General features: G+C 31.8%; 2 protein-coding genes across 6 annotated transcripts in view; one reads left to right on the top strand and one right to left on the bottom strand.

The window, feature by feature from the left end:
* The window catches only part of RICTOR (RPTOR independent companion of MTOR complex 2), a 129,587-nt gene extending 120,119 nt beyond the window's left edge, over nucleotides 1-9,468 (top strand). For 3 of the 5 annotated variants that reach the window (XM_074282616.1, XM_074282620.1, XM_074282619.1), the window contains 6 exons: nucleotides 230-314; nucleotides 647-880; nucleotides 2,337-2,489; nucleotides 3,299-3,422; nucleotides 3,939-4,077; nucleotides 4,868-9,468. In XM_074282616.1, the coding sequence (XP_074138717.1) occupies nucleotides 230-314; nucleotides 647-880; nucleotides 2,337-2,489; nucleotides 3,299-3,422; nucleotides 3,939-4,077; nucleotides 4,868-4,942 (810 nt within the window). In that variant the 3' untranslated portion in view covers nucleotides 4,943-9,468. The remainder of the gene's footprint in view (nucleotides 1-229; nucleotides 315-646; nucleotides 881-2,336; nucleotides 2,490-3,298; nucleotides 3,423-3,938; nucleotides 4,078-4,867) is intronic. The other 2 variants (XM_074282617.1, XM_074282621.1) reach the window with 1 other exon arrangement.
* Nucleotides 9,469-12,254: 2,786 nt separating this feature from the next.
* Nucleotides 12,255-13,740, bottom strand: part of OSMR (oncostatin M receptor) — a 67,940-nt gene continuing 66,454 nt past the window's right edge. Inside the window, exon 18 of the mRNA XM_074282622.1 lies at nucleotides 12,255-13,101. Coding sequence (XP_074138723.1) covers nucleotides 12,550-13,101 — 552 coding nt within the window. The 3' untranslated portion in view covers nucleotides 12,255-12,549. The remainder of the gene's footprint in view (nucleotides 13,102-13,740) is intronic.

The following is a 13,740-nucleotide window of genomic DNA, read 5'->3' on the forward strand; positions in this document are numbered from 1 at the left end:
TTGTTGGCCAGTTTTCATATATGAAGTTGAGGGAAATTTTGCAGTATAGTAGTTAAAACTAAATGACAGTGGAGAGGTCCCTTTTATCTTTGAAAAGCTATATTTATGAATGATATTCATTTAAATTGTAGATTTGTGTGCTAATAAGCAACTTTTTAAAGTATCATTTGTTTTAAGAAGTTACTTTCTTTCTGGAGACAGTTCCTAAGATTTTATTTCAAAATTTTAGGTAAAGGATATTCCTTATTTTCAGAAGAAAACTGTACCTCCATGTGATGATCGTGTTGTGAGAGTACTATCTGATTCAGGAGGTAATAAGTATTATTTATTCTATTTATAACTTTTGATAGATATGTTATAATTTATAATCACATGTTTTAAATGTACATTTTTTGAAGGGATAAGCTTTTAATAATTCTAGGAGTTTTTCTTTTTATGTTACCTTAATTTCAAATTTATAAATGCTTATTCCCAGAGTTTTGCAAACAAATATGTTGAAGCAAACAAGTCAGTTTCCTTCTTTAAAAAGTAATACTTGAAATGCCTTGGAAATATTGATACTTGGAAAGAAGTTTTTTCTTATATCAAAATATTTTTTAGTTCTCATGTCATTTTTTCATTGTGTTTTATTTTTGCCTCTGAGTAGGTCTTCCATCTGATACTGGAGATCTTATAAAAAGTCCATTTCAGATGCTCCGACAGCAGATTAGTCTCACCGAAATAATGAATACAAGCCATTCAGATGCTTCTCAGTTTTTAGAAAATACAGAAGACACGGGACTACAGGAGCACACAGATGATAATTGTCTTTATTGTGTCTGTATCCAGATTCTGGGTTACCAGCACAATAACCAAGTGGACTCAACCTATACTCACACAGGTTAGTATTTCTGTTCAGGTTAAGGGAGCTCTCTGAAGTAAACTCTTTTTCTCTAAGACATGAAATAGGTACAAGTTTTTGAATGATTTTTTTCTTTCATAATTCAATAAATCACATTACTTTTAAATGGTGGCATCCCATAGCTTTTTAACTCCCTCTTAATTTTACTGTAAACTCAAAAATTTGTGTTAGTCTTGTAATTCACAACAGAACTAAGGAAGAAAGGGAATCATTTCATAAAGGATAGCCTAATAAAATTCAGCAAGATCTTTAGTTTACATATGGGAAATGAAAGCTCTGTTTTCAAATCTTAACACTCTATATAGTGATTGAATAGTCTCAGAAGCCATTTGGAGGTAGTCCCAGAAAGTAAGGTAGAACTTAAAACTAAAGTGTTCATGGCTACCATGTAGTGAAAAGTTAGATATGCAGTCATAGAGCATTTTAATATACATCCATGATGAAACAGCTTACTTTTCAAAATTTGGATTTGGTTAAAATTTTTAAGAGATAATTGGTATGTAAATTATATGTCACTTAATGTTCTAATATTCACCTTTTGAATATTTATGTTTCTCTCTTTTTTCCTTCATTCAATTATAAGCTGCTTTAGATCAAGAACTATGCCTTTTATTCATCTTTGTGTTCCTAGCTAACAACACATTGTCTTGTATGAGTTTGGTTTGGTTTTGTTTTAACTTATGATTTCATTGTGTAGGAAGCTCTCATTTTAAAATGTCCTTTTCTATAAGAGGTGGGAGGGTGTGACAAAGCAACTTTCTGAAGTATTTAGTTTTAGAAAGGGGATCATAATGAAATCCAGATTTTCCTAGATCTTATGCTAATTATCTACTACTCCATAAGGCCTCTCATTTCCTAAGTGCCTTGTTGATAGTAGGAAATGGATAAATGATATTCATGGCTTTTAATTGATTTTTATTGGGGAGGGGGGAGCAGAGAAAGTTTGTCTCCAATCAAATAATAGCTCAGGAAAATGCATATGTAGTGCAATAATGTATATATAAAAAAACTGATACTCCCTCAGTTCATTTAGCTCACATTTATACCAATTGTCTTTTTTTCTTTTAAATTAAGAGTATTTTATTTTTCCAAATACATCCAAAGATAGTTTTCAACATTCACTTTTGCAAAACCTTTATACCAGTTGTCTTAAAGTGTATTTCTCATGAAATGGAATTTGTAAATTATTAAACATCTTAATATTTGAGAAATAAGTTTCAATAAGTAAGTTATGTCATCTACATTTGCTCTTCAGATCTTTAGCAGAGTGTGTTTTATTAAAAAATGTAAAGAACTAAAAGCAAGCCCGACTCTTAGAAATAATTTTATTGAAAAGATAAATTTCCTGTGTAAATTAGCTATGAAGGATTATCATTTGATTTCGTGACTAAATCCTAAAGTTTCTTCAATTAAATAAGTAGTTTGTTTTCTTCAGACTTTTCAGACATCCCATATTCTGATTGGTGTGGGCAGAGCATCCACAATCACCTCGATGTCGTTTCTTCAAAGTTTTCTGGGATTTCAGGATGCAGTGATGCTGTATCCCAGGGTTCAGCCAGTAGCACCAAGAGTACAGAACTGGTACTAGGTAAGTTTGCAGAGCTGTGAGGAGAAAAAAAGCATTAAAGCAACTTTATATTTTAATAAATAATTATATACAGCATTTGTATGAGAAGTTCTATGCAAAATTTTTAATCTGTCTTCATTCTTGATGTCAGGTTTTGTGAGTTACTTAAGTTACTTTATGGTTATTCCTTTGAGGTAACTCTTCCCTACATCTGATCACTTGACATGTCCAGTTGATTCTACATCTGTAAGATGTTTTGTATTCAGTCTCTTCTTGCTATATCACACTGGTTCAAAGATCTCTTGTAATATTTATAATAAACTAACTGCTCTCACTATCTTTAGTCTTTCTCTACTTCATCCATTCTTCATATAATAGTCAAAATAATCTTCCTAAAATAGAAAGCTAACTATATTATTTCCTAGTTTTAAAAGACTTCATTGCTTCTTGGTTCTGATGCTTTCATGAGCTTATCATTTAAAACTCTTTTTTGTATATTAGCATTTCTCTTTGAAATCAAGAATTATCAATTTAAAAAAAAATCTGGTGGTGCTTTTCACATGATAGACATTTAAATGTTTGAATAGTTGATGAGTATACCAAACTTTTGCAGGTATTATATTTTCACTCTTTTTTTTGGGGGGGGGGTTGCATAATTATAAAGGTTTTTGTGCCATATGAATATTAATTGATTTTGTGGAATTTACTACTATTAAGAAACACTCTGAGGCAATTAAATGATTCTGAATACAACTGTGACTTATAATAGCTTTTCCCAAAAGTGGAAAATACATTAAACTTTACCCTTAAAAAAATAATTTTAATTTCAGGAGTCAAGTCAATTCCAGATGATACACCGATGTGCCGTATACTGCTTCGAAAAGAAGTGCTAAGATTAGTTATCAATTTGAGTAGTTCAGTAGGAACTAAAGGTCATGAAACAGGACTTTTGACGTGAGTAAATTAAAATTCACTTCTAATATTCTGCTTTTACATTTTTTCTGTCTTCAAGAAGAAATGGGGTACTGTAATAAAAAATTTTAATTGCTTTACAAAATTCTTGATAGATTAAATTTAACTCTCCTTCCACTTGTTTGCAAAACTTTTAGAAAACTTTTATCCAAGGCAAAATCACATCATGCCGCATGAAAAGTTGGAAATTCAAAGATGTTACATCAGCATCTTTAATTTTTTCTTTTAGGATGTTGAAGTCTACTTAAGAAGCTAACTAAAGTGGCTTAAGAACAATGCTAAGTTTGAATGTAATTTTTTTCCTCATTAAAAAAAAATCTGAGAGGTCTCTTTTTCTGTTAAAATTAATTCATTTAAAAAATTAATCACAGTCAGTATTTAATCAATGACAGGTATATGTCTTTGAAAAATTCTTTATAATTAGGAACTACTTATTTTAAAAGGTGTCATGATAAATTGACATTTTTATCATTTAACAAATCTTTTCTTTCATTTTAGAATTAAAGAGAAGTTTCCTCAAGCATTTGATGACATATGCCTCTACTCTGAGGTATCCTATTTGTTATCACACTGTACTTTTCGACTGCCATCTCGCAGATTCATACAGGAGTTATTTCAAGATGTACAGTTTTTACAAGTAAGGAGAAATAGAAGTTGTACTTTATCAATGCTAACAATGAACAAAAGTTCTTAAATGTTCAATTAAATAAACTGTGGGCATTTATTAATTACCCACTGTTGTAAAATACAGTGCTAAAAACTGGGCAAAGACCAAAACAAAATAGTTCTTATTCTCAGGGAACTTATATTTGGGGGAAGGGATATAGTTTATTAATAGATAAATAAATACAAAGTAATTTGGGGAAGTACTGAAAATAGGGATTTTTTTTTCACTTTCTTTCTAGATGCAAACATGAAAGCTGGTAGTCCACTATTTGATCTCAAGGAATAGAAACAAAGCTTGTAAGGTTTATTGATAATAATACAAATCATCAGTAGTATGCACAAAAAGTACATCTGTTAATCAGTGTCACCATCCTCACAATTTTTCAGCTAGTGGTTTTGGTCCCTAAGAGGCAAAACATCACACATGATAAATAGTTTTAACTTTTCTGTCCAGAGAATGACAGGTGAGGTACCACTGTTTACACTCAGGAGGACGAAAGGAACTAGAGCCTTTTTGATATGCACTGTTCTAAGGTAAAAAGACCTAGGGACCTTTTGAATGTATCAGTAATGCCTAGGATATATGTATCACAGGGGTTATTAGACTTTTTTTCTCACATCAGGTGCTTAAAAATGTATATCAGCTGTCATTGCATCATTTTCCTTCTACATGTGGGACCCTTAAGGCTCCCCCCAATATAAAAATTCCCTGTCTGGCAATTACACCAGAAATTATTAATGGTTTATTATTTTGTTTCTAGATGCATGAAGAAGCAGAGGCTGTCTTATCAACTCCACCAAAGCAACCTATAATTGATACATCAGCTGAATCCTGACCTCATCTTAATATGGTGTATATCTTTGGACTTCCTGAAATCCTCAGAAAAACCTCACTGACTGGACAACAAAGACAGGAGTATCTCCTATAGCTTGTTCCAGTAGTTCCTGGTACATGAACAGTATGAACTGCATATTCTTTTTCCCCAGCAGAAACTTTTCTCCCCAAATATGTCTTTTGGGGATGTCATTCATTACCAGTTTTATGAATTAAATTTACCAACCAAATGTATGCGAGAGCCAAGCACTGAACACCTATACAGATTTTTTTTTTAATTTTTAAAAACATAATGAGAGTTGAACAATAATAAGATAATATGAAGAAGCACCCTTTTACAGGTTGATTCTGAATTCTTCTTAGAGTAAATAGAAAGATGCCTTGTTTGTTAATTAACTCATATATACCAGGAATCCACAATTCTAAAGGCCACATCTTCCACACTGGGATGTGCTGTAACAGCTGGTATTTGGGAGTTAACTTTGGACCTTCTTCATTTTTCTTAATGTTTATAACACTACTTGAGAGGTTTGTAACCTCAGACTGAAAGAAGAGCCTCAGAGACCTGGGACTTTTAACTTATTTTAATATTACTATAATTGCAAGTGGTTATTTTGATTTTCAGTCTCTCAGATTTCGTTGCAATGTATTATTATAGGTTATATGAACCAGTTAAGGTTTTTCACTACAATTCCCAATTAAATCAAGATAATTTTAATTAAGTTGAAATAAAGTCATTTGGTCTTTACATATTTCTGTTCATTTTCATATTCTTAACATGCCATTTTTCTCAGTGGGAAATTGAACAAGTATTATTTATTGACATTTGACTTCAGTGTAAAAATGTAAGAAAATTATTTGAATCTTGTGAGAAGACTGGGTTTGTAGAATATTTCCACATTCCATGGGAAAAGCAGAGCCATATTTCCTTAAATGTTGCTTTAATAAATGAGACTTATGATAAAAATTGTAGTGAAAAGCCTTAAATACCAAATTTTGAAGCAGCAGTACTTTAATTTTTATACCAGTATTCTTTTTGAAATTTTTTTGCACAAATTAAATGCAGTGATAGATGAGTTAAGAATAAAGCGATTGACTATTACATTCTTAGTGATGTTGCTAAGTTGATGAGGGCAGGGTTTTTTTTTTTCCTTTTAAAAAAAAAAACTTTTTAATGTATCTAAAGATACCTGGAAATCTTTACAGGAATTAACTACATATATGCAAATTTGTATATAAACTAGCACGAAAATCTTCATTAGAATGCTTGTGATTGAAAGGAATTATCGTTTTATATATGTGTGTATATATATACATATATATATGTATATATACACACACACACATACATATACATACATATGTTATATTAAAAAAAAAATCCAGCTGGACTGAATTAGAACACTTTTTTTGAAGACCATTCAGTTTTATCATTTTTTAAAATTACTGTCAGTTTTGACAGTTGTGACATTAATTCATGGCCCCATATATTGAAGATCTTGATTTTAAGCAATTTTTTCTTTGAGATGTATGTAAATAGCCCTTTGAACTAGAAAGTAAATCCCACCTATAATTTCCCAGTTGGACAACTATTTTATTTACTGGCACTGAAAGTTTTGTTGGGATGAAGCACTTCATCTCACTACATAACACTTCTTGGACTGCACTTCAATGAATTGTTTTTATGTGCACTGTATAGCAACTTACATCAGAGCAGAAAAGCTGCAGGATTACAACTGCTTCTTCTAGAATTTGGCTTGAGTTTCTCTCATAAAATCCAATCGAAGGAAAAGCAGAAATAATTTGGCCAACTTTTCATTTATCATTAGCCCGAAGAGTTTCTGTAATATTTTTGACAGTACTTAAAAACTTGCCTGTTGACTTGGTCTTTGGGCTTGAAAGATTAAATTTAATTCTCCAAAGAACCAATTGTCAGAAATGTTAGACCAAATAGTGGTTAAAAAACTCCAAAGGAAATAATGTAGTGATCCTCCCCAAAATGGGATTCTTATGCTTTAGACAGTAGTTTCAAACTACCTCAGTTAGAATAGACTATAAAATTTGTGGTTTAAGCCCTCATGAATTAAACCATTAACTCATGTTTGTTTTTTCTTCCCAGAAGTTAAAGCATAATTTAGTGATCTGAACAGTTTTTGACCAGTATTCTATAAGAAATATAAACTTTGTCATTTTTATTTATAGCATTTAGTTTGGAGAAAACCATGTAGTTCTCTGGTTATCATTGAGGTTCTAAGGAAATAAACTGTCTGTTCTTAGAAAAATCATTGTGCTCTTTGGTTAACATTTGGATTCATTGGTGGGCTTTTAATATTCTTTGAGAACTGATATCAAAGGTAGCCTTTTATGATGGAAAATGCTTATGCCAAGTGCTTAATGTAGATGTTTAAAAAAATAAAATCATAGTTGAAAAGTTTAGGAGTGGTGTCAGTGGTAATAAAAAATATTTGAGAAAATCATTTATTAGTAGATATTACCAGAATATAGATTACAACAATAATGTCAGTACTGTAGTTTTTCAAGATATGGAATTTTTAGAATAAATTTTAGTCCAGATAAAATTGTATTGCTCTCACTAATAGAATTGTTGAAAAAATTGGGAGGAATTTTGACAGTTGTGCTGGTTATAAACTGTGAATTTCTAATATTGTAAAGTGAATTGTCATTTCCAATTGCAAAATTTGTTTCAAGAGCAATTAATCAACTTTTTGTAACTAGATCCGATTTAGATAGTTATAAATAAGGAAATCAGATACAGAGCTTTCATAATAATCTGAAAGATCTTAACATTGACATTTTTGTTATCTATTTATGTTTAGGTGGATACAAGAGGCATCTCCAGTCTCCACCCCCAAAGTTCTTATAAATATTGTTTGTGCAGTAAAATTCTCTAAGATAAAAAGAATATATGCATTTAAAAAAATAGATTTGTAGGCCACTTATGCACTATTAAATAAAATACCCTCAGAAAGAAAGGTGTGTATATCAGATAAACGGATCAATTATTTACAAGCAAAAGCTTTATTTACATCTCTTTAATCAGAGCTTGACTAATTTTTCAGGGCATGGTAATAATAGCAAAGTCTTCAACTATGATGGGGAAGCTTATGTAGAATTATCTATTGCTACTTAATGCAAAATTTTGTTCAGTAACATTCAAAAGATACATTTTGCATACCTTAAAGCACACACTTATCATTAAGCAATAAATACAGATTTAACACTTCTTTTTTTTTTTTTTTTTTTTTTTTTTTTTGTTTTCTTTTGTTTTAATCTAACCGAACTGCAGTTGTTGCATGCTAATTTATATAAGAAAAGCTTTGTAAATTAGCCTGCTTTAAGAATAGCCTTAGGAAACTTCCTTGGAAAAGGTTTTTCCCTGAGAGATAAAGTGTAGTATTGAATGCTTCCAATTCTGTTTTAGATGCACAATCTGTTATTACATGAACATGGAAAAAGTGAATTTCTTAAATCAATTGTATGAGAGAAATTTTAATGAGAATTAGCCTTTTGGAATGAGAGAATATTTGTTATTGAAAAGATCTTCCATGATGTAAGTTAGATCTCCAGTCATATGAACTTCACTCCCATCTTTCCATATATACAAAATGCATTGTTAATTAAACACTTTGATTTCACTACTGTGACGTTTCCTTATTAGTACATACCAGAGAAATCAAATAGGCTTATGAAAACAAATAATTGGAACACTTAAACATTGCCGCAAATAATTTCCTTTGTTTTTAAATTCCTGGTTTCCAGGGAGTTCTATCCATTCACAGTAGGTGTGTTTGTGAAACATGGACTTTTTTTCCTTTGAACTATTTTTATAAAGTAGATAGATCGATAGCTATGCCACAGCATGCATAAATTGCACATTTTGCTTGACTTCCTTTGTAAAATACCTATTTAATTTGAGAAATGTAATTTATGCCAAAAAGTTTAACTTGCAATTTTGCCACTGAATAGGTTGATTTAGCACAATGCAAAGTCTGGGGAAGGGGAGGGAAGGAAAACATTTCATCTATGTAGTTGAAAAAATGTTGCAATACTGGTCTGTCAGTAACCCTAAAGCTGTATTGTAAAAGATTGGTGTAAATTAATTGTTTTAAAGAGTGGGAAGGGATTGTGAAAATCTCAAACTTATTCTCCCTCCCCATGCGGTTTTTCTTTTCTTTTTTCTTGTTTTTTAATTTAGTAATACGCTGCTACATATTTGGAGGTTCTAGTGTTTGTAGGTCACTGAACAGACATTGAAATCTGATTTATATTGTATACCTGTAACATAGAAAGAAAAAGTATTTATATATTTTCTGTAAGAATATTTCATTGAGCTGTGTATAATTTAAACAAAAAGGTTTGTTCCCAAATGGTTTTGCCCACCTTGATTTTTTTTTGGTGGTTTTTGTATAGTGTGTACAGTTTATGTCTCTGGGCATTAAAAGCCTCCTGAAACGTAATCTTATCAAAGGGATATGTTGTTAATAAAATGTACTTAAAATTTTTAAAGTGGTACTGTTTTCTTTTAATTTAAGAAATGGAAATATATAGCTATAGGTATAACTTAAAGGAATTGAATTGGATCATAATGCTTCTTAAACAATTACTACCAGGCAAAAGTATTTTTTTCCCAATCCACAAATTGAGATCTACATCAGTGATAAATATCAGTAACATGTAGTTTAACATTTAGCATTTTTCTCCTGAAAGCTTTTTTTTTTTTTTTTTTTGGTAATAATTTTGAAAAAAACTCAGTCTTTCCTAGATATGTGTGATCACAGGGCATGGTACCTACAGGAACTTCACCTTTTAGATAGAGCAGCACTCTTAAAAACAAGTAATATTCCTGGTGTGTTTTTCCTTTGGAAAATGATATCATTCCCTTTTGTTCTTGGATGGCTTTTTTGGTGAAAATATTACAAGAAAAACTGCCTGGGATTCAACTCATTTTGATCAATAAAATATTACAATTATTATTTGTTAAGGCTAATTGTAACAACTTTATAGCATAACTTATGTTTTAATTTTATAGTGTAAATCCAAACATAAAAATTTTAATAGAAGAATTAGTTTTGTGATTATGTATAAATAGTTTGATTTAACAATTTGGGGAATTTGGGGAAAGGGAGGCTGGTGATTTAACATTTCAATACTGTTCCAGTACTGGCTTGTTGCCTCAGAATATATATGAGAAAAGTTTACCATGAAGCAAACTTCTATGGATCAAATCATTTTTATATTGAATTCCAACACAAAGTTGGAAGTATGTTGCAATTAAGATTCCACTTTGCATGAAAAATAATGATAATGTAGCTAGACTTTTGAAAATCACATTAAAAGAAGAAAGGGTATTTTTTTTATACAAAAAAAGTGTAGTTTACTAGGAGACATGAAATCTTCTAGCAGTATTCAGCCTAGCCTGTGGAAGAAAAATGGAAAATCCTAGATTAAAGGGAGGCCTACAATTCTGCTGCTCTGAGTCAACAGAGCTTTCCAGCTGGCATTAAAATGGGCAAAGTCTGGAAGTTTACTTTTGCACAGATACAAACCTGCTTGCAGGGTTCAGACCAAAGGGTTGACAATCAGACATCTGTAATCAGGCCACTTGGGGAGCACTGAAAGTTGGAATAACAATATACAATATATCAAGAAAGCAATAGGATCAGCTTCCCTTCAGAAATGTGGCCAAGCTCAGCCCCATTATCAAGTCTGAAGTCAGGAAGAATGGAAAAACAAAAGAATCCCACCATAACTAGCTATTTTTGGTAACATGGATTCTCAACATCCAAATGCAGAAAAAAACGACTCCAGAACATCCTTAAGCAATGTGTCCGAAAAAATACAGCTCAAGTTCAACTAGAATTCCTAGAAAAAATGTGAAGCAAGAGCTTGAAGATAAATCTTTGTATAGATAAAGGGAATTACTTGAAAAAATTGGAGGAAATAAGAATTATGGAAGAAAGAGTTGGAAAACTATTGACAACTTGACATAAGAATTACAAAACCTTTCCCAAACAACAAACTCTAAAAACTCAAACTGAAGGCAGTGATTTCATGAGGCAACAAGAAATATTTAAAGACAAAAAGTTGGGGGGAAATACTAAAAGAATTAATATAAAGAATCTTATCCCCAAAACAAGAATTATTGGCTTTTCAATGCCATGACTAAAGGATTAGCCATTCTATTTTAAGAAACTTAAAATTGTCCAGATCTCTTAAAACCAGAGGACAAAGTAGAAATTGGAAGAATCCACCTTCTCCTGAAAAAAACCTCAAAGTGAAAATACATGGGAAACATCATAACCAAAATGAAAAGCCTTTAGTGCAAATTAAAAAAATGTTGCAAGCAGCTGGAAGAAGTAATTCAAGTACCAAGCAGTCTGGATCACACATTATTTATCTATCAGCACTATGAAGAAGTGGAAAACTTGGAACACAATATTTCAGAAGGAAGAGGATATGGGCTTACAATCAAGAATAATAATCAGCAAAAATAAGTATAATTTTATAGGGGAGAAATGGATCTTCAATGAAATAGAGGCCTTCTAAGCATTCTTGATGAGAAACATTTAAAATGAACATCAATGAACAATGATAAAGGACTAAATGATAAACTACTCAGATTCAGATACAAGAAAATTATACATGATGATCTTTTATGGAGCCTAAAAGGAGTCCAATTAGACAAGCCCGGGAAATAGTTCTATTAAGGCTTGATGATCTTAAAGAAGGAAATGTTAAGAGAGAAGCAAGATACACTTGGGAGAGGAAAAGGGGGAAGAAATATAAGGCAAATTATCTCATAATGAGATATTCTTGATGGGAAAAGGATAGCTAGTGATGAAGAATGACATATTTTAGGGGGAAAAAACAAAAACAAAAAAAAAAAATCTCAGCAGGAAAAAATAAAACCAAATCATTGAAAGAAAGTAGAAGGGCCTCTGAGGGTAGAAAGTGTCAATGTCCTACAGCTTGTTATAGTCACTTTTCATTCCCTTCAGATGTACATGAAGCCACACCATCATCTTCAGATCACTTTAGTACATGTTCCAAAACATCAATTCCAAGATTCCTCAAGATCTATTCCCAAAGTACCTATCCAGAATGAATGCCCACCAAGCTGTATTTGCTAAAATATTTTGCCTTCAATTTATATACAAGTATAATCCTTTTGTTTCTAGAGTACTAAGTGTACGTAGGGCTCACTCAGTGGAAACAGTTTCTCTAGGAGGTTTGAAAGTTACGAAATGGCAGTCTTAAAATCTACCTTTTTAAAAATTGAGAGAAAGATAATGTACCTATTTAAAAATTAGTTTTATTATATAAAGAGGCAGCATAGTAAATAAGCTCCCTTGTATACTGTTTCTAGCCTTTTTTTCCAAGGTAAGCAGAAGAATGTGCAAAATGTGCCTTTGGCCATAAAGCCTAACAGGATTTCCATGGCCCTATTGGAGTCTTTTTGCATGCAGTCCTAGGCCCCTGTGTCTGACAATGATGATTTCAGGAACAAACATGCTTTTAGCCCATAAGCACTGAGAATTTGAAACTCTTAGTATCATGGAGCATGAAGGTATAAAACTTGTATACTGGTTAGCATGGTTTTTCAAGCTGATCTAAAGAGGTAACTGAGATGGGTCTGTCATCTTCTGGAAGAAGGGACAGAGGGCCTGTGGACATCACCATTTGCATTTTATATTCTGAGCAGTGTGCTGGCTCAAGATTAGATGAAGTACTGCCTTTGTCTCCAGACATGGTTGGAGCCAACTGGGATACATAATTCAAACTGGCTTCTCCAGCAGGAATATTATCCAATGATCCAATGTAGTCCTTTTCTACATTTAGTAAATGCTCAGCAGGCCCCATAGACCTTGTTGGGTCAGTGGGTATCATCTGAATTTGTCTAGAAGAATCAGAGTCAGATGCTTCTTGACGATAAGTGAAGTTCTCAAAACAGATGAAGGTTTGAGAGTCCAAGGAATCTTTTCCTGTTGGAAGGAGGTAGAGATAGGCAGGTTTGGTGATCTCATTTCCCATAAGTAATGTCCTCGATCCCTGTATTTTACTTATTTCTGGCTTGTTCACAACTTCAATGGCATCAGGAATACAGTCAGTGGTGTTCAGTGTAGCCTGGTGAATATTTCCCTGAGGTAAAAAAAATCAAGAAAATAACTGCTAAAGAAGGCAAATGAGTTCTGAAGATGATGGTTTAAAAGCAAAGAATTCAAACTATTTTAAACTGTTCATTTTTAGTTTCCTATTTGGGAGTAAAGATGGACAGTCCCTTTTTACCCTATTCTTGACATTTGTCCCCTCAAAAGTCTATTTTTAAATATTTCTTAATTTTTTTCAATTAACAAACATTTGCTTTCTCCCCCTTTCCTTTGAGAAATTTTTTTTAAAAACCTATTATAAATATATGATGATAAAATAAAACTAATTTTGCATTGGTCATGTTAAATATATGTATGTATACATACATGCAAGTATATATGTGCATATATGGATATATGTATAACATGATATATTTCAGAATGGAAATGTGTATAATTATATATGTGTGTATATATTTTGTTAAGTCATGAATTGTCCCTACCCATAGATAGCCCTAACAGTTAATTTCCTTTTTCTCACAATTATCTATGATATCACCCTTTATGTCTAATCTAGCTCCCCATTTAGAGCTTTTTTTGGTAAACATGTTGATTTATAAGGTAATTCCTTTTAATCTGCTTCCCAGTTTTCCTAGTAGTTTTTGTTGAATAGGACGGTCCTATCCCAAAA

Source organism: Sminthopsis crassicaudata, chromosome 1 (assembly GCF_048593235.1).
Source record: "Sminthopsis crassicaudata isolate SCR6 chromosome 1, ASM4859323v1, whole genome shotgun sequence".
Lineage (NCBI taxonomy): Eukaryota > Metazoa > Chordata > Mammalia > Dasyuromorphia > Dasyuridae > Sminthopsis > Sminthopsis crassicaudata.